This window comes from Carassius gibelio, chromosome B9 (assembly GCF_023724105.1).
Source record: "Carassius gibelio isolate Cgi1373 ecotype wild population from Czech Republic chromosome B9, carGib1.2-hapl.c, whole genome shotgun sequence".
NCBI classification, from domain to species: Eukaryota; Metazoa; Chordata; class Actinopteri; order Cypriniformes; family Cyprinidae; genus Carassius; species Carassius gibelio.
Genome location: NC_068404.1, coordinates 6,966,435 through 6,987,257, shown reverse-complemented (window position 1 = coordinate 6,987,257; position 20,823 = coordinate 6,966,435). Strand labels below are relative to the sequence as shown.

General features: G+C 36.2%; 1 protein-coding gene across 1 annotated transcript; it reads left to right on the top strand.

Annotated features, from left to right (window-relative positions):
• The first annotated feature begins 25 nt into the window (after positions 1-25).
• Positions 26-19,697, top strand: LOC127965033 (epithelial-stromal interaction protein 1-like). The gene is made up of 11 exons (XM_052565571.1): positions 26-274; positions 1,820-1,878; positions 2,664-2,747; positions 2,851-2,924; positions 3,004-3,087; positions 4,082-4,155; positions 6,418-6,505; positions 12,925-13,008; positions 13,442-13,515; positions 14,737-14,903; positions 19,348-19,697. The coding sequence occupies exons 1-11, from the start codon at positions 99-101 to the stop codon at positions 19,476-19,478; spliced, it is 1,095 nt and encodes a 364-aa protein (XP_052421531.1). The 5' UTR covers positions 26-98; the 3' UTR covers positions 19,479-19,697.
• Positions 19,698-20,823: the final 1,126 nt, after the last annotated feature.

Genomic DNA, 20,823 nt, shown 5'->3' with positions numbered 1-20,823 from the left:
TGCCATACAACTCTCTGTCAATGCCAGTGATCAGCTGTTCAGGTGTAGCCTACGTAAAGTAGCTACAGGAAACACGCACGACACAATAATAAACAGACATGAATCGATCTACACATCTACAGCGTAATCCCAGAGGGAGCCGGGCATATAGAGGAAATGAAATAAACCAAAACAGCAATATGACGAACAACGAGCAAAGGAATGAAAATTATTGTGAGAATAACTCACCTAACGTTAGTAACGTTACTTCAAACCCTCAGAATCAGCCAACACAGTGAGTACAGTAGGCTACAACTGAAAAATATCATGAATTTCACTCTCATACTAGGTGTTAACGCTTGATATACTAGTAATAACATATTTATAAAATAATATATATGATTAAAAAAAACCCATTAAAATACATAAACAATTTTTCGTTATTTTTTTTTACGTTTTAATATCTAACGTTATCATTATTTCGATGTGTCTGAGCTAACGATCGGTCATTTTGGAGATTAAATCTACATTTATTGATAGATATTTCTATATAAACCGGAAGCTACTTTAGTTTCACTTTCGTTTCTGTAAAAACATTATGAAGAAGTGAAACTCAGATACTAATATTTGGCAACTGAGTCCAGAATTACAGTATTGTGAGGAGGGGCAGTTGTCTTGGATTCCACGCGCTTTTTTTTTTTTTCCATATTCATGGATTTTTCCCCCTATATTTATTCATTTCCATATTTATCTATTTTCGAATCATAAGAGATAGTAAATGTCAACATTAAAACACATAGGCTACATGTAAATAAACAGGCTAGTAAAATATCATTCAAAAACAAAACAAACGCTACAATCCTCTGGTGGACAGTACAAATACGAGGTTTTCAATATAAAATAAAAACAGGCAGGTTTTTTGAGTAAATAAAATGCCAACTTTTTATAGCCTATACATTTTATTAAGTAGGCTACATCTATCATTTCTTAAATTATATCCAAATGTTTGCCTTTTATTTTCATTTAGTAGCCTACGTTGTTAAATATCATAGACCTATTTCATGTATTAACTAACTATTTTTAGTAAAGGAATAAGCTGCTATCACATGACAAAATGTTAATGAACAAACATCATTAACTACTGTGTAAATAAAATTGACAAATAATCAGACTTTGCCGCCATAATTAGTTCAAATAAAATAGTTCTTTATTAAAAAATAGTTAATCAATATGTCATATTTTTAATGATGTGAGGAGCTTTTTGTCATTTTAACTTCTCTGTTCTTTGCTGACCATACAATAACTGTATATTTATGATATTTCTGCAGGAAGTTGGTTGCATGGTGAATTTTTGTAAGGGGAATTCCAGTTACTTGTGACCATGTCATTGGTTTGTTTATTAGATTAGGCCTAATGTATTATTTACTGTAAAGTATGGAACTGCTGCCTGTACTCTCTATATTTGTGTTCAGTTTCATCGCGCCTAATTTTAATCATTTTGATTTATACCACATGACTCATTGTTTGATGTGTCGTCAGGCAGCACATTTGGGGTTATTTGTGATGTCAGGGGATCAGCTATGATACAGATGTGTTTTGGAATGGATTTTGACAGCTGCATTATTTGGGGTGTGTGTGTTGTGTCACCATCAAATATGATGGGGCTGGAGGGGAAGTTCCCCAGAGTTGTTTGTGAAAAATTCTGACTTTACGTAAGAAAAGATGACTTGTGCCACACCACATTGAGACATTGCTGACATATGAGGCTGATAAGTTCACAACATGGATGGAATCTGAACTTGAAAACAAATGTACCTTAATGCATGCCATTTGCCCACAGTGCGGATGGATACACCAAGATACCACCAAATGAATCAAGACGGAGCGAACTGCAGAGGAGTAAGTCATAACATGACTGTTGTTGTATTTTCCATCTTCATGTGATCCAGATGTGTGTCTAATTGCTACCATCAGGTGCAGTTTCAGCATGTTTATCTTCAAGAGAAGACAGATTTCTCTTGTTGTTTTTATAATGTAGTTCATTATTATCTAAAGGCTGGAATACACCACATTATATTTAAAATCTGAACAAATACATTTAAAAACACTAGCCATCATACACTTGCTATCTATTTAAATAGTTACAGAAAGAAAAAAAAACTTATTGTAGCATCACTAAATGACTGAAATTAGCTTAAAATATCAAATATCAAACATTTGTTTAAAGCTAAAAAAAAATCATGGTCTGTTCCCATCATACACAGTCTTTTAAAAGAAGGTACCAGAAGGAGGGGTTGCAGTGATACAACAGAAGAACATAAAACATTAACAATAAAAAAAAAAACATGTTTTTCGTAGAGTGTAAAGAACATTTAAAACTAAAAAAACAAACGTTTTACTATAATGAACTTTTATTTGTTTTTTTGCAATGAAAAGTGTTAGTTAATGGATAAAAGTTTATTTTGTTTGAATGAATTGAATTGAAAATTAATTGTACCTCCTGAAATGGCAAAATTTGTGTAGTGTATTCCAGCCTTTCATTAATGTCTCTCTTAAAAATTGTGTAGTAATTAGTCATTTAGTAGCATGCCCTTTGCAAACTTCTATTTTGCCAGCCCTGATCTTCAGCCATTGTCACAAAACCTATCTGTGTTTTGAAATAAAATGCATTTCTCTCTCTGCAGCTGCACAGGAAGGAGAGGAGAAACTGAGGAGACTGAAAGAGGAGAACCGCCCTGGTCCCATTCAACTGGCCCCAGAGAAACTAGGTAATATGGAGATGAAATATATGGAAGTCCTGATCTGAAAAAAAAAAAGACACAAAGCAAAGGAAAGGAACATCTAAAGCTGCTAATGTATTCACTCTCACAGGTGGTGCAGAATCACTGGCAGAAGTCAGACAAAGACAGCAGGAGGATTTACGCCGGTCAAAGCTGAGAAAAAAGGTTACTGCTTAAAATGTCTGGTTCCTTTCCCAAAAACGTGTGGTGTGTTGCATTACAGTACATTTAAATATCTCTACAGCTTCAAAAAGAGGAAATGGATCAAAATAAGAGACAGGCAGAGGAGCAGAAGAATGAGAGGATGAAGGCCTTACAGCGAGAGAAGGTACAGCTCAAGAGATTTTTACATCTGATTTTTTTTTTACAGCGTTTCCGCAGGGCATTGTGTTACTCTCATGCATCTGCAAATCGTCATATGGTCATCTGGCCTGTGTTTGGATTCAGTGCTTTTTTATGATGCCTTTGTAATTCAGACTTTATAACTCCAGATGTCACTGCAGGCAACTTGCAAGTTATGTTCTTTGCAATTAAATACTATAATAGACTTCAGCCTTCAGTGCTGCTGCCGCATGAGCTTTGCGTGATTGATGAGTCTAATTATTTCAGCAGCCACAGTTCATTTGCTAAAACATGCTCCGGTCACTGTTTGGCCCTTCTCGTAGTGTAATAATGGTTTACTTTAGGGACCTTAAGCAGATAAGCTTGGAAATCTGGAATACTGGAAATAAATAAAATGAAAGAAAATGTTTTTAATTAAATTAGATTGAACTTTATTGACACTGTGGAAAGTACAAATACAGGGCCACCGAAATGCAGTCAGCATCTAACAAAGTGCAATCTGGGAATGACAAAAGAATGACAACACTATGAAAATATGTGGTTCAATTACATATAAATGTTATTTCTTACATTTCAGCAACAATCATATTTAAATAATTAAAATGTAAAGATTTTGCACTAATTAATGTTCAGTAATCAAACTATTTGTAATGAAAAATGTGGCATTTAATTAGAAAAATGCTACATTTTCACTAGTGGTCTGGTCTCAGATGGACCACAGTGTATTTTTGTATTTTTATGCATATATATATATATATATATATATATATATATATATATATATATATATATATATATATATATATATATATATATATATCTAGGATCAGTTCACACTATTAATTACCTACTAGCTATGACTTGTCCTCTGTAAATTTATAATAAACATTATTATACTGTAGTTCATTTGCAGATTAAGCTGAAGGAGAATTAAGTATTTTAACATCTAAAGTGCACATATCATGTCTAATGCATTGCAGGCCAGAAAACTAGAGATGAGTAAAAAGCAAGGTGACGAACAGAGACAGAAGCTGTACCAAGACGACAAACAAATGTACGTCAACACACACCTTTCTACACCTTGCCAGATTTAAAGTGTACTTTGTTTAAAGGAGGAAATAGGATGTTAAGCTGCACTACAGCCCATTGTCCATAGACCTGTAATTATTTCTTGACTGGCTCTAAACAAAAGGCATATTTTTCATTGAACTTGGGCCAAGGATGAACATGTGCATTCAAGTTTACCCTTGCCCCGAGTTCAATGAAAAATATGCCTTTTGTTAAGAGCCTGTCAAGAGATAATTCAAAAACATTGCAAGGAATCCTACAAGACGCTGCAGGCAATGAAGCTTCTTTCATTATTTACCATTGTTTCATCACAAACCTAGCTTTATTTCCACCGAAGTCGAATACAAAAGAAGAAATCTGATGCTGCTCTTTATAATACAGTTAAAACAAATGGGTGATCAGAGGCTATTAAGCTCCAATTTGAATGAATGAATGAATACATAAATAATTGTTAAAAAAAGCATAATAATTGTAGTCCATACAAATTCTGCACCATATTCTATATTTTCTAAAGTTTTTCTTCTTTAAAATAACTCCCTTTGGCTTAACTTTTAAAGGGGTAGTTCACCCAAAAATAAAAATGTTGTCATCATTTACTCACCTTTATGTCATTCTTAACCTGTATACATTTTTTTTCTTATGTTAAATACTAAGAAGTCTAATTTCTAATTGTCATACCATTCGAATTTCATATTAAGAAAAAAAATTTTTACTCAAAAAGCTAATTATGCTTCCTTTGAACTGGTTGTCTTTAAAATACAAATCTTGTGTAATCCCAGGCTCATAAACACATAGTCCTTTCTGGATTACAATCCGCCATCAAAATGATACATTTAATTTTTCCAGCTGCTGTGAGAAAAGGCTATAAACGATCCTCCACCTGCAGGATCCTCACATGCGATAGCCGAGGAGCTGGTGTCCTGACATTTTATCCTACATGTCAGATTTTCCTACCAGGGTTTACTGCGCATGTCAGTATTCCGTCCTTTTTCTCATGCTAAACAACAATATTTAATGTATCTGCATTACTGTAAGGGTAGGTTTAGGGTTGGGTTAGATGTAGACTTTAATAAAATGATCTAACAGGTAGAAAAAAATATTTATTGCTAGTCTCCTGTAGCTGTATCCTTCTAGCTGCAACCGCAAATATAACACACAATTACTGTATTTGCAGTACCATAAGGGTAGGTTTAGGCTTGTGGCATTTTTCATTGTCGAATTGTACTACCCATTGTTTTAATGGGAGGTAGCAAAATCTGACGGGGTAGCACAAATCGACAGAACACCTGGACAACTTCTTTATGTTTACAGACGTGACGTAATGACGTGGCAGCATGCTCAAATTTCCTGTGAAAACCTGCCCTCACCACTCAAATTAGAAAACATTATTATAAGCTTAACGTTGTAAATCATGCTAAAGTAAGGCAATAGTTTTGAACACTGGCTGGTTATGTACTTATGTAGCTCAAATATTGATTTCTGATCATTTTTTTACCAAAACAAGTTATGGACTGCAGCTTTAAATATATATGCATGGATGTGTATTTATATAGACATAATGAATATACACAGTACACACACACATAGTATATATTATGTAAACAAAAGCTTTTATTTGGATGTGATTAATTGTGATTAATCATTTGACAGCACTAATATATATATATATATATAGACACACACACACACACACACACATATATATATAATTTTACAGTTATAAATATATTATATTAATATGTATTAAATATATATTAAAATCAATTAATATTTAATTATCTGTAAGATATATATTTATATATTATTACACAAATTAACTACTTAATCACACAAGTTTAATCATGATTAATTACACTTAACATTAAAATGTTATATAATATGTTCACATTGAATATTCAAATGAATGTGGAAACATCACTGCTGTAAATGTCAATATTTCTTTAATTAAATCTACGATTGAAAGCCAGTATAACCAGTACTGATACTGATGCCTATATTACTTTTTTTTAAATGAATGTTATTGTTTTTAATAGATGAATGAGATTAGAGAGCATTCAAGACAGTCGGTAAAAAAGCAACATCCTCAAATGACTTACACAGTTCAGAACACAGTACCTTTTTTTTTTTTCTGGGAGAAACAAAATCATATGGGTTTGGAACGACATGAGGATGAGTAAATGACGACAGAACTTTCATTTTTTTGGATGAGCTATCCCTGTAATCACAATTATGTCCCTTCCTCCTGCAGGAAAACAGAGGAGTTTCTTCAAAGAATTGAGAGGTCAAGCAGTAGCGTTTCTATGGCAGCAAGCAATTCCATGCCAGCATCATCCTGGGTAAGACAGAGGCCAAAAATGCACTGCGTGCTCTATAGGCCTTAGTTCAAGCCTCTTGTGCATATTGTGCATAGCTGTGGCACTGAGGTTGCAGCCCAAGGCCCTGGAATAATTCACACCAATTGATCTGTCTTTAAAACATGTTTTCAAAGCAAACAGTGCGCACTTGGGAGATTTCCTTGACATGGCACACTGGACTGCAGCAAAGAGTCGGCCTGCTGCTGCACTCAGTCCCCTTCAATTATCTCCTCATTAGCCTCACACCAGAGTTCGCTGACTGAGTCCATCATAAAGCTTCCTCAGTTGTAAACACGCAGCCTTCCGTTTCACGGTCAGCCAGCGCAAAGACGCAAGTCTTGCTTCTGTATGGTTGGGAAAGCAGAGTTCAGGGGACTTCCCAGAGTTCACAGCGAGCAAGCCTCACAAAAGGCAGAGAGGGGTCTGTTGAGAGACTGGTGTGGAATAACCTGTATGGTTTGAGTGAAAGTACCTGGAATGAAGCCAGAGGCTGAGCCTGTGACATACTGGAAGCAATCTGACAGGAAGTGTTTAGAGGTGTTAATTACAGCTAAGCCACTTGATTTCACTTGAATTCTGAGCAAGTTCGGTATGCTTCAGAATGCTCTTGTGGTCACCAAACACTGAGATATAGATCATGCAGTGCCTGCATTTTTATTTGATTTATTTATAGCCAAACCTTTCTTTAAAGTTCTGCTTGAAGAATCATCAAAAGTATTAAGATCTCCACTATGCTGGAGGCAGCAGAAATTCCTTTCATTATGGGGTAATGTTTAACCCCTTATTGTAAAATGGGAAAAGTTATGGCAAAAAGTCAAAACTATGCAAATGCAAATTAGCAAAATATATTGAAGACAGCCAGGACAACATAACACAAGACTTCCAATTATTTTGAAATAAGTTTTATATGCTTACAAAGGCTGCTTTTGTTAATATGTTAGTATATTTTAAATTGCAATGTGATGCAAAGCCGAATTTTCAGCATCCCCATTACTCCAGTCTTCAGTGTCAAATGATCTATCAGAAATCATTCTATTATGATTTGTGTAAGAATTTTATTTTACTATTTTCAAAAGTTGAAAACATTTGTGCTGGTTCTATTTTTGTGGAAACCATATACGTTTTTTTTATTTATTATTATTATTCTTTGAACCGAGAGTTCAAAAGGGCAGTATTTATTCAAAACAGAATTCTTTTGTAACATCGTAGCTAGCACTTTGGTCAAGCACTGAGGTTCCCTTAATACATCTCTCTCTCTCTCTCTCTCTCTCTCTCTCTCTCTCTCTCTCTCTCTCTCTCTCTTTCTCTCTCTTTCTCTCTCTCTCTCTCTCTCTCTCTCTCTCTCTCTCTATATATATATATATATATTTGTCATCTGCAGCATGCTACATGTAGTCTATTCGCACTTCCCACTTCCTCCCCAGCTCCACCTGTCAATATGTTAATATATAATATATTAATTTTATATTCATTCAGTATATTCTTACTCCATTTTTTAGGTATGTTTTCTTCACGTTCATTGTTTATAAAGCTATTTTTCATCACAGAGCATGTCATATAGTACACATTCACAACACATTGATTGTCCTGTAGTGACAATACTGATTACAGAAATGTTAGGTAACAGATCAAATAGAGGAGTCTGCTGCACATTTAGTGGCAATTTGCCCCGAGCCCTGGTTAATTTTTGACCATGACTGGTGGGGATTGAGGGCTGGGCTGACCATGAGAGGTTTGAGGGCTGCCTTCTTATACTGTACAAACCACTAAAAATGGCATCTGACAGCACTGTTAAAAATCGGCATCATCTCGTGTCAAGCAAAGAATGTTTTGTTGTGCGGCTTTCAAAACTAGTCTGCAATTGTTCCCGGTTTGAAACTTTTGAGGACTTCCCTCTGGATGACTAATGGGGAAAATCCCTCTAATAGACAGATCGTGCATTAGGACTGTAGGGCCATGGTACACAACACATGCAACAGCATTTTGAGCAGAGAGCATTGGCTCTCTCGACTTACTGGGAGAGGAGGCCCTTAGATTGTGATTTCTCTTGCTGTATTGACTTAAGTGGCTGGAAAACTTCCAGGCTAAGTAATGAAACGCTCCAACCTAAATGTCTTAGGCCCGCCGATCAAAGTGTTTGTGGAAAGACGAGTTCTTGATGTGGTTTTGTGGCCACTGAGAATTGTTATGCTTTCAGTGATGCTTCCACAAGACAGATTAATCTCCTCCATATCCTCTGTTTGTGCAAAAGATCCTTTGTATTGGCTTCCCAGGATGCCAGGCCCAGGTCGTCCCACCTATTCCCCTTACTCTCTGGCCATTTCAAACAGAGCAGCCCCTATCTGCTGTCCCCGGGCCGTCTGACCAAACACACAAAGGATCTCTTCAGCTTCCAGGCTCTCTGCTTGCCCCTCCTTACAGAGTCATTTTGAACAGGGCCATGAGAATTTCAGAGAAACATCACAGCTGACACCCAGTTTTGCGCTGAAATATGCAATGGGCTCACCCCACAGGCGGAGTTTCACTTTTATGCTTGGGGGGGTTTGCAGCCACTGGCAGACGAGCCAAATGATTTTTTTAAGTAAGGACCAAGCGGCCAGCGGTATAGTGAATTGGTCATATAGGCCTATAGCCTATGTTGGATCAATTAAGCCTTCTCAAATTATCACGATTTGCCTAAAGACACATTAACATAAAGACACAAAGCCAATCATTTGTGTGGAGAGTGTAATCTGCAGTACTAGCACCAGCACAATCACTTGCATTACAGTGGAAACAACTTGAAATACGCTGTTATTTTTGCTCATAAAGGTAGGAGTAATACATCATTCTAAACTATAAAGGGATAAGTTTTATTTTTGTGCACTCACAATACCAACAAAATGTTGTGCTTTTATAAAATAAAGAAAATAAACGCTTTCTACCTTCTCGGTCTTGAACAGGAGCACTTCAGAATTATGAATCTAAACTCATCGAATTGTAGATTTACACTTAAGACATCAAAACTATGAATTAACACATGTGGAATTATATACATAACAAAAAAGTGTGAAACAACTGAAAATATGTCATATTGTAGGTTCTTCAAAGTAGCCACCTTTTGCTCTGATTACTGCTTTGCACACTCTTGGCTTTCTCTTGATGAGCTTCAGGAGGTATTCACCTGAAATGGTCTTCCAACAGTCTTGAAGGAGTTCCCCGAGAGATGCTTAGCACTTGTTGGCCCTTTTGCCTTCTGTCTGCGGTCCAGCTCACCCCTAAACCATCTCGATTGGGTTCAGGTCCGGTGACTGTGGAGGCCAGGTCATCTGGCGCAGCACCCCATCACTCTCCTTCTTGCTCAAATAGCCCTTGATGCCTTCAGTGTGAATCTACAATTTTCATAGTCATGAAAATAAAGAAAACTCTTTGAATGAGAAGGTGTGTCCAAACTTTTGGTCTGTACTGTATATCTAAAGAAAGCTTTACATTATAAATTACTACTTTAAAATTAAGTCAAATCAAAAATAGAATTTCATAATTTCATTATGTAATCCATGCATTTCTCTCTAAAGGCAATGAGGAGATGGAGAGTCATTTCTTTTTTCATCACCATAATTGATGGATGTCTTAAATATAAAAATAAGAAAAAGCCTAAAACTGGCTTGATTATGATTTTAAAAACATGTACAATTAAAAATTAAAACACAGCTTATAGTGGCATGTAAAACTTTGTCCTATAGCCTAATTGTATAGCTGCTTATTTGCTGATTTTTATGTTGATCTGTTCCGAATACATTTTGCCTGATATGTGAATTATTTATTAGCCTATTTTTTTTTTTCTATCCATGCAGCAAATGCTTTACAAACAGCTTTAAAAATTACTTTATTGCAAATTAAATGTTGTAGGCTAACCCGATCTCAAGAAAGTGCTTAGCCTACTCATAGGCACGATTTGAATAATAACTGCTGAAATGTTGGGACAAATCTCAGGTCAGTCTGAGCACTCATGGTACACAGAGTCCATACACAGCCGTACATCTACAGGCACAACAGTAGATCTCTTCCCTTCTGATAGTTTTTCAGTCAAATCATTCTCTATGTGCAGTAAAGAAAGATCTGAGAATTTGTCCTGTGCCACTGAAGATTGGAGCCAGATTCTCCTCATAACTGAGAAACTTTCTGATGTAGCCGAGCCAGTGGGCAGCATGAATGCAAACTGCAGTAGTTTGAAAAAGTTTGGATATTTTTCTTTCATAGCCTACTCCATCTTTAAGTTTTTAAGAGTAATCGGCAATGCGATCACACATTTCACAAGATCCACTTCAGCTGTCACAAGCCGAGGGTGAATCTAAAGACTTGCGTAGCCTACCTGCTTAATTTAGCCCAAAACATAAGCTACTAATTCTAACCACTAAAATATGTCAATAAGCTACACTGAACAAAATTATAAACGCAACACTTTTGGCTTTGCCCCCATTTTTCATGAGGTGAACTCAAAGATCTAATTCCTGCAGTCAGCATGCCAGTTACATGCTCCCTCAAAACTTGCGAAATAGGCCTTTTGTATACAAAGGAAAAGTCTTTGATCTTTGAGTTCAGCTCATGAAAAATGGGGGCAAAAACAAAAGTGTTTTTTTAGTGTTTAACAATAACAACGCGTCATGTAAATTTTAAGTTTGAGTTGTACATTTTCTACGGAAGATGCGATTGAGGTGTAAAAAGCACATTCGCAGTAATCTCGCTGGGCAATGCACGTCATTCACATCGGCCAGTGCAAATTTGTGTCTTTACATTTAGTACTTTGTATGTAATTAAATTAGCTTTTGGAGTGCACACACCATTAGAAAACCCTCTAGGAGAAATTGCATCTTTAAAGCACACCCTATTTTTTTAAATTAAACAAATCAATAAAAAGTTTATTTCTATTATATTGTATTAATAATGAACAATACAAATTTTTTTTTAGTGGACAACTGCAAGGAGACATAAATACATATTATATAAATCATATAAATGATTAAAATTACAACTTTGGAAAGGTGATCGTTGCTTGTGTTATAAAATGCACATTAAAAACAATTCAGGCTCACTAAACTTGTAAAAACAGCACCATTTACTGTGAACCATTTTGCTCTGAGCCACTGAAAACAGCAGGTCATGAGCTGCTCATGTGTTAAGCAGCCAATTATCGTCTTATTGGCAAGTATCAGTTTGTTGTTTTTTACTCATATTTGGTGCATTAATTAATAAAATAAATGTATTTAAAATGTATTTGAAATTGCAGTAATTTCCTCTCATATTTCACAGTTCAAGTAGGTCAAATCATAGGTCACAAAAAAGGAAGACCATATTAAGATGGAATAATCACATCCCTGATAAATTTTATCGTAAAACTTTTTGTGTTCAGAATTTACTAAATTTGTATAATAAGCGAGTGCATCATAAATCCTTTTTCACTCCGTGTTTTTGGCTTATCCTGAATCACTTCATTACACCTATAACAAGTTATGTTCGGACTATTTCAGACTTGTATTGGTGGAACCACTGGGAGTAGCCCAGTACCTGCATGATTCGTCATAGACATAAACAGAAAGAAGTAGTTCCGGTTACAATGTTCTTCCACAAGACACACGCAGTTCTGTTTATTAACCGCTAGAGCACCAAAAGTTACAGACTGCAACTTTAAATACTGATTACTTCTGGATGTTGATAGCTTAATTGATAATAACAAAGCCATTGACTGGTTCTTCAATTTTAAAACTCCTTGTTTTAATCTGGTGTCCTTGCTCTTAGAAGCTGCATAAAGCCGACCAGTCAAATTAGAACTGGCACTTTATGTCAGCACTTGCCATTTTTGTGTGCAGTATGCATAAGATGACCAGTAATCAGAGAGTAAGCGGTCCACACACATACAGTGGACATATTTGGCCATTGCTTCAAGGTATTTGAGTGTCTTCCACCATGGGCATTGTATTTTTTAGACATTGTCAAGTTCAAAATAGATAGAACTTTTAAAAATGCACCCTGAGATGCAAGCACTCATTTTTTTATACAAAAATGCATCCTATGTGAACAGCAAATAAAGGTGAGGCCATATTAGTTAAATTTGTTTCAATAGTGTAGGGATGTAAGAAGCACCCCTTCCAAACCAAGCAGGTTTTTGTTGCTCAATGTGGTAAATTCATGTGACCAACATGAAAATGGGCAAAACTTGTGTACGTGAAACTCAATTGTGCAGATTCCTATTAGAATAACTCGATTTCGCATACAAAATTTTGCAGAGCAATGGCAAATGTTAACGCACCTTAAGAAATGTGTGATCATGTCTTTGAAAATTGAAATTCAGGAAACCCAGAATATATATATAAAAAAAAAAACACATTCCTAGATTTCATTGTGTGGCCACTATTTCTTCACAGACTAAAAATCATGAGTACAGGGAAGCCAGAAGAGAGGAGGAGAACGCTGACCTGCTTAAGAAGAAAGAGGAGCAGAGGAGAAAGGTAAAGAACAAAGGAAGCAAAACAGATGTTCTGAACTCACAAACATCACCTCCACTTTTGGTTCACAGGAACACCACAGCAAAACGTCTGGGCTTTGCCAAGAAAAATAACTAACTCTGCCTAGCATGTGCTATTGATTAGCAAGTTCTAGGATATAGGTGGTAGTCATGGACTGAGTAGTGTAGGTGTTTTCCAGCTGGCTGTATAGTGGTATTTCTGTGGCTTTGAATGCCTCAATGTTGGTCAGACGTGGACTTAATTCACTGATATGCATCGAGCACAAAAGGTCAGCCTGGCCTATCATGTTGATATTGTTGTTTATTCATGCAAATTTGCAATTATATTGTTATATCCACAGGGCTTGAATCCCTTTACATAAGTAGAGGAGACATTTCTGTTGGAGTTGAAATTTTCATTAACTTACTATTTCCAGGCAGAAGTTTTGGAGGAAAAACAAAAACAACAGGAGGAGGACAGGAAGAGACGGACTGAAGCTGACCATCAGCGGTATGGGCGCCTAATCATGACAGACCGCTAAAAAAACCATGACTGTCAGAATTAATAAAGGAGTCTGAGGCCACTAGTAAAAATGCTTATATTATGCATTTTTCTAATTTGATGCCATTTTTTCATTACAAATTATATTGTCAACATTGCAATTTGAATGAAAAGTTCAATTGGAAAAATAGCATGAATTTCAGACTGCTTTAGCATTTGGGTTGTTCTAATGACTTCACTTCGACTGTGGTAACTCCACACCAAAGGGGATATTTTGAAGAATGTCTAAGCTGCACAATCTGTCTGGCCTTCAGCTGGAAAAGAGCACCTTGGACATTCTGTAAATAACTACTTTTGTGTCCCATGGAAGAAAGAAAGTCATACAGGTTTCATGGCACATTTTGAACTTGTATAGACTCTTGTGAAAAAGAAGTACACTTGAGTTAAAAAGTCCTTTTTAGAGAAATAGCATACTCTAATAGAATACTTGGTGTAATTATGAATGGAATGTTTTAGACACTTAATTGCATGTTAATAATATATTATAACTTAAATGTATGCAATGAATGTTTAAGCATTTTCTTACCACCTAAGTAGGACTTACATATTTATATAGAATTTCATTATTACTTCTTGTTACTTCTAAATATACTTGCGTGTAATTTCTGTTGAATGTATTCATATTTGTAACTGTATATTTGTAATAAATTACATTTTAAATATATTAACTATTGAATAACACACTACAGTTAAAATAATAATTATTTGACATGATTAGTATGTTCGTCGACACATCAAAATAAGTGTACTTCTTTAAAACATGACAAAGGATTATTAAAACATAATGACGTCAATTATTTGAAAAATTATGAAGTGTGTTAGCAAACATAAAAGTCATGAAATGCACTTTCTTTTAGTACACTTAAGTGGGCTTTCATTACATTAATATATATTATCTGTTAGTATTTTTTAAATATACTTTAAGATTTTAAGCATACTGCAAGTGCACATTTAAAAGATTTAAGCTTTTATTAAAGCATTTTTTCCCCCACAAGATTAGAACCCAGTTCATTATTTTTTATGTATTTAAATGATAAAATGTGTTGTACATTTTTAAATTAGAAAGATTTGGATTTCAGCTTGGTCTCAGACGATGTACTACTCAAGTAGGAGTATTTCATTGCTCAGAACGAGTTGTGAAATGTTCTGATGACACATTTCTCTCTTCAGGGTGAACATGGCTTTCCTAGACCATCTGGAGGCGAGTAGTTCAGGTATGGTTCCTGAAAGCACTAATGTCTGGCTGGATGATGATGATGATGACGAACTGCAGGATACAGCCTTGTCCACAGTTCCCAACCCATCACAGGTCCACACAGACTGTGAAGAGGAGGATGGTGAGTCTTCAACAAGATTTATATGCATCTGCATGGCACTGTGTGTGTTTTGGTCTGTTTCGTTTCACAGCACCACTGGAAATGTCTCAAAGTCTTTACTTATGTGTGATATTAAACAGATCGTACACCCCCGGTGCCGGACAGAATAACACATTGTTTAAATAAAAATGTCCTGGCATGCCGGACTAGTGATGCTCTTAGATGCCCCTGTATGTTCAAACTTTCAGTGTTATGAGAGGTTAATGTCAATGAGTCAGTTAAAAGACAAACTCATTAGCAGCGAGCTGCGTGGTTGATGTGTTTTTACTCTAGACTGTTTTGAGGTCCAAATTGCCTGCTGTAAAGTAAACTCGTTTGGCCTGGGAGAAGCTTGAATTATTGGCATGCCTGTCTGACAGCAGATTCATTAACAGTATGTCTGAAGCGACTGCTGAAACAAAAACATCGGTTAGCTCTTCCAGATCCAGTCTGGCTGCATTGTCATTACTTGGAAAGGTGCCATTCAGTCTACAGACTTGCCCTGCTGTAGTGTGGGTTAAAGAAATATTTCATCCAAAAATGAAAATCAGTCAGTATTTACTTACCCTCTTGTCGCTGTAAACCCGTACGCTGTTATTATTTCTGCAGAACACACAGGGAGAATCTTCACGCAGCTCTTTTCCATAAAAGACAGTACATATGGCATGTCTGGTATGTCAGTGCAAAAAGCATCATAAAAGCAGTCCATATGATTTGTGTACTACTGTACATTTTAAGGCTGCTGAAGCCAAATCTTTGTGTGAGGAACAGACACAAGTCATTATTCACCATCAAATCAGAGCAAACATGTAAAAGATTTTATAGCTGTCAAATCAAGTGTACTGTACTCTGTACCTTTAAAAGTAGAGGTCGTTTTATAGAAATTTTGAATCATTTTATTTTTATATTTTATTTTTCATTTTAACGTTCTAGAAATAATGTGTAGTTTTTTTTTTTGATTGTTTTAATACGTCTAATTGTTATATATTATTAATTTTAGTTGTTTTAGTAAATGTAACGTACTGTAATTTAAAAAGCAATGAAAAATGTTGGCAACTAGTTACGGTTTTAAGTTTTTATATTTTATTGCAGTTATTATTATTTAATGTCAAGTAACAATTTGTTTAAGTAGTTTTAGTTAAGTCTGCTCACTGGGGCTCATTAAGACCTATTCACACCGAGATTCAGTTGAAAAATAATCTGTGCAATAAACAAAACTGGTCAGCTAATAAGCTTTCCTAAAAGCAGTATCTACTGAGAGTGTTTTCTCCATTTTTTTTTTTTTTTTTTTTAATGAACCTGTCCAAATTTTCATGCTAAACTTTTGTGTTGGGCCTTTAAAAGCCTTTTTACCCTATTTACCTTTAAAAAGGTTAATGTCTTAAAGGTAGCATCTTAAAGGTATAACATGCTCATTTTAGAGGTATAGAATGTGCAAAGTTACCCCTTAAATGGTACTGCGTCAGTGACAAGCTGTTGTATCCCTTTTTGCACTTTTATTTTCCTAACAGTGGCAGAGGTTTGACTTCAATACCATCATAAAGATGTAATCGGTTCTCATATGACCATTTAATTTAAGTTGAGAGTTTTTGGTGCTTTTATAATGAGAGTTAAATGAAAAAGAACTGCGTGAAGATTTAAGATGTCTTCATCTGTGTTCCAGTGAAAGAAAAAATTGGAACAACGTAACAGTGAGTAAGTAATGGCAGAGTTTAAATTTCTCTTTTGATGTGATGGATTGATCATTTTAAAACTAAAAATTAAAAAAATAATAATAATCTTATACTGAAAAATACTTCCTATCCGGGAATGGAAAACTATTGCTTATTCGATTCTGACCAAAAGGCATGGAATTGTATGATTCACACTTATTGCTTTAGCCTCCTTAGTGGGATTTGCAAATGACTTATTGTCCGAGTCAACCTGAATCTTGCTCCATATGTGGAGATCTTCACCTTTTTTTAAGCCAAGAGGTGTGGCTGTTACGGCCAGCTTTTCCATCTGTGTGTGAGGAGCTGCTGTGTGATGGTGTGGGACTAATGTGCCATTCACACTGAAACTGTCTGCATACCTTCTCAGATGCTTAATGACACATTATGTTTGGGTGTTCAACATCACTTCTGTCTGAATCACTGCAAGGACCTAAGGTTTGGGGTCAACCAGGTCCTCCGATTCTCAAACTCGCACCTCTGTCTCTGATTACCAGAAACATTAGATGTTGTTTGTCTCCAGACTAAGAGAGTCTCAGAATGACCTTTCGTCTGGCTGCAGTTCGGCTTACTCACAGTAGATATAGGACCTGCCCTGGCTTATGATGCTTCAGAACATGAACACCATGATTAATAGGCTGAAGGATGATATATTTGAAGCTTTCCATGGTAAAGGCTACAAATTACAGTGGAATAGAGTAGGCTAAACATTAACTAAAAGATATCATCATAGTTTCTCTTTTTGGTCAATAAAGCCCCTTTCACACTGCCATTCCGGGCAAATACAGGGGTAAAGTGTTCCTGCAATTGGTCCCTGGTCACTAGATTTGGCACTTTCACACTGCCAGTGATGACCCGGATATGCATGTGCTTTCACACACAACCCTTGAAGATCCCGTAACGACACGTGACAGCAGCGCGTGACGTGCAATGAACGAGTCGAAAATGCTAGGCACGTTATACTTTCACTGAAGCAAGCGAACGATCTCGGCGTCAGCGCGGAAAGTGAGGAACTAACTGATCTCTGCTTCATTACAGTTTGCACATATTTTTCGAACCCCCCAATGTTACTAGGTCCCGACCCGGGTTCAATTCGGTAATCAATTCCGGGACGTGTTTGCTTTCACACAGAAGGCGACCCGGCAATGTTCCTGAAATATTGCGGGTCCGACGTGCAGTGTGAAAGGGGCTTAAAAGTAAAGTAAATGTAATTGTTTTCTATGAAAATTTTAGATTAAATAATTTTGTGTGCAATTATTGCATATATTTTCTTAACATAAATCCCTATGATTGGATAAAGCTAGGTTCAACATTATTGTTTCATTTTGTTGATATATTAAAGGGAAAGTTAGCCCAAAATGAAAATTCTGTCATTAATTACTCACCCTCATGTTATTCCAAACTCGGAATCATCTTCGGAAAACAAATTAAGATATTTTTGATTAAATCCAAGAGCTTTGTGACCATGCAAGGTACAATAGTCAAGTTATATATAAAAATATGTCCTCTCTCTTCCAAGCTTTAAATTGGCAGTGAATGGGGGTTGTAAGAAAAATGTAAATATTTCCAACTTCATAAACCGTAATCTCTAGCTTCGCATGTGCGTAAACAAGGAAGAGGTGTTCCAGCAAATGACACAGAAGCACAAAGGAAAACCTAAATTAAACACCAGTCAAAAATTAGAAGTTGAAAATGAGGATTTGTAAAGATAAATGTCGGAGGATTTCAAAATAAGCCAATAGATTTCAATAATTACAATCTATTAATGCAAATGATAAATAATCAAATGTGTATTTTGGATTGCATTTGGATCTCTCCATTAGTTTGATGAAAGTTAAGTTCTGAAAGTGAAATCTCAAAATTGACCACTGCCTGTAGTGTCTAAAATGTGTTGCTATAACAGATTCAAGCTGTATATTCTTAAGGGTGAAGTGGGTAATATCTGCTCCACTAACATCACTGAATGTAACCACTAAAATAATGACTTCCATTTTCCGAATAACTCCACCCATAAATCAAGCTACGAACGGATTACTTACATTTGGCGCCACACAAAACTATGATAAAAAAATACCCACTTCACCTTCAATTATGTTCGTGTAGCTCAAATTCTAAAGCATTGCGCTAACAATGTTGTTGGTTCCAGTCTCCAGAAATACATACAGCTTACCAATAAAATGTATACCTTGATTGAACACTTATTCTAGTTTGACTTATTGCCATGAGGATTCTGCTATCCTTTCACCACTTTCCTAATTTAATTTATTTTCTGTTGGATTTTATGTCCAATGATGGCCTTCCCATCTATCCGGCATTCCTGGGATCTGTGTGTATGGGACATGTGTCTGCCATAGTGCTAGTTTGGTCCATTAGTGTGTGGTTTAGTGTGGGATCAAGATGCCGTTGTTTGCGGAACAGGCTGGCAGAAGCACTGCGGTGGAGCCGAGTTCTCCCACCCTGTCTGTCTTGCTTCATGAACCAAATGAACCAGCAGGGAGGTCAATATTGCATTATGTAGCTGCACATTATTAGAAAGATGTGTGTGAGAACTTCAGGATCTGAAGTCTAGGAACAAGTGACCGTGGTTGCACATAATTTTTTGGCAGCCTCGCGCTCGCATTTTGTGCATGGAAATGCTAACGTACAGTGATTCAGCTATGGAGATATTACACTACTGCACAGTAACCATTTGTTTTTGTTCTTTTATTCCCTTGTAGATTGTGGCCATATGTGGACCCTGATGAAACTCCAGAATAGGTTTCCATACTATGAGCGTGTTATGCTGGAAGATATCGTCAAACAGTGCAATGGCAATTACCAGCAAGCATACGAGCTGCTTGATGTTTAAATGATCCTCAGTGATAGATTGATCCTAATGTTGGTTTGTGAGTTAATAATAATTTTTGAGTGAACTGTCCTTTTACTTAATGAAGGTGACAATCTTAAACCAAACCAAATCTAGTGTCCTTTGAATTGAAACAAAAACGTATTTTTTAGTTATTTTTGCTCTGACAGTAAATGGATTGATACTTAGTCATAGAGAAAATAAATCGAAACAATAAATCAAGATTTGAGTCTGCTGTGGTAACATTATGGATCCCATGGGTACAATTCACAGGTTAAATGATGTGCATTCATAAAATTCAAAGGCTAATTTATAATGAGGTAAAGGACTGAACTCGTCCACCATAGGGATGGACAGTGAAAAACCAAACCATCATACACATCATTAGCTACATGAATGCTGTATAGGTTTCTGCTAAAAGGGCATGAATTTATATAAAGGCTGCCTCTATGTATGTGAAATTGTGTGCAACCGACTGGTTCGTGGAGTAAAAATCCCTTCCATTTTCTCCATTAGGGAATTCTTTTAATATATATACCTTGTACTTTTGTTGAAACCACTATCAATCGTGTTCCTACACAGGAAAGGTTTCTCATGTAAATGTATTCACTGCTTTAAACGTGTAGTTTCCTGTGACAGTTTCCCTGTCTTTTGATGATGGGTTGTTGGTTTTTTTTTTTGCAAGTGTGTTTTCCTGTGTGCGGGGTGGAGAGGTAGTTGTGGAAAGAGCGGTTCCCAGGGTAACCCAAACTTTAAAGGAAACTGTGTTTTTTTCTGACACACGATACCAAGAAACATTTCCGAGAGGTGTTGTTCTGGGTCATTGAAACTAAGAGGGATCACGCTGCAACGTCATATCGCACAACTCCGATGCCCCACAAATCAGAACTGTTGGTAGGTCTACGAGACCCTGATTACCTCAGCAGCATTCAGGGGGATTTCCTGTGGGTGGTTCCCCATCTGAATTAGGTCACAACATTACCCATATCAACCAAGAATTCTGGGGGAAAAATAATAAAATCTACAGACAGCAATAAACCACAGCATACACCCAGCAGATCTGGGGTCCATTATCCGTTGGTGTCGAAAAGACAAATATATTGATTCTCTATGAAATCACCCCTTTTGTTTTTCTCTTTGACTGTTTTCCAAGCATTGTGAGGTTTCAGTTCAAGACTCATTCGAGTTGCCCTTTCACGCTCTCGTATTATTCCAAGGTCTTGTCTGAGAGAATGAGTCATGAAATGCAGCTCTGCTGTATAGAAGAATAAAACCAGGAGATCACACAAGCTCTCGCGTCTGCAAAAGATAGACATTTATCAATAGGTACTGCATCAGTTTTCCAGCT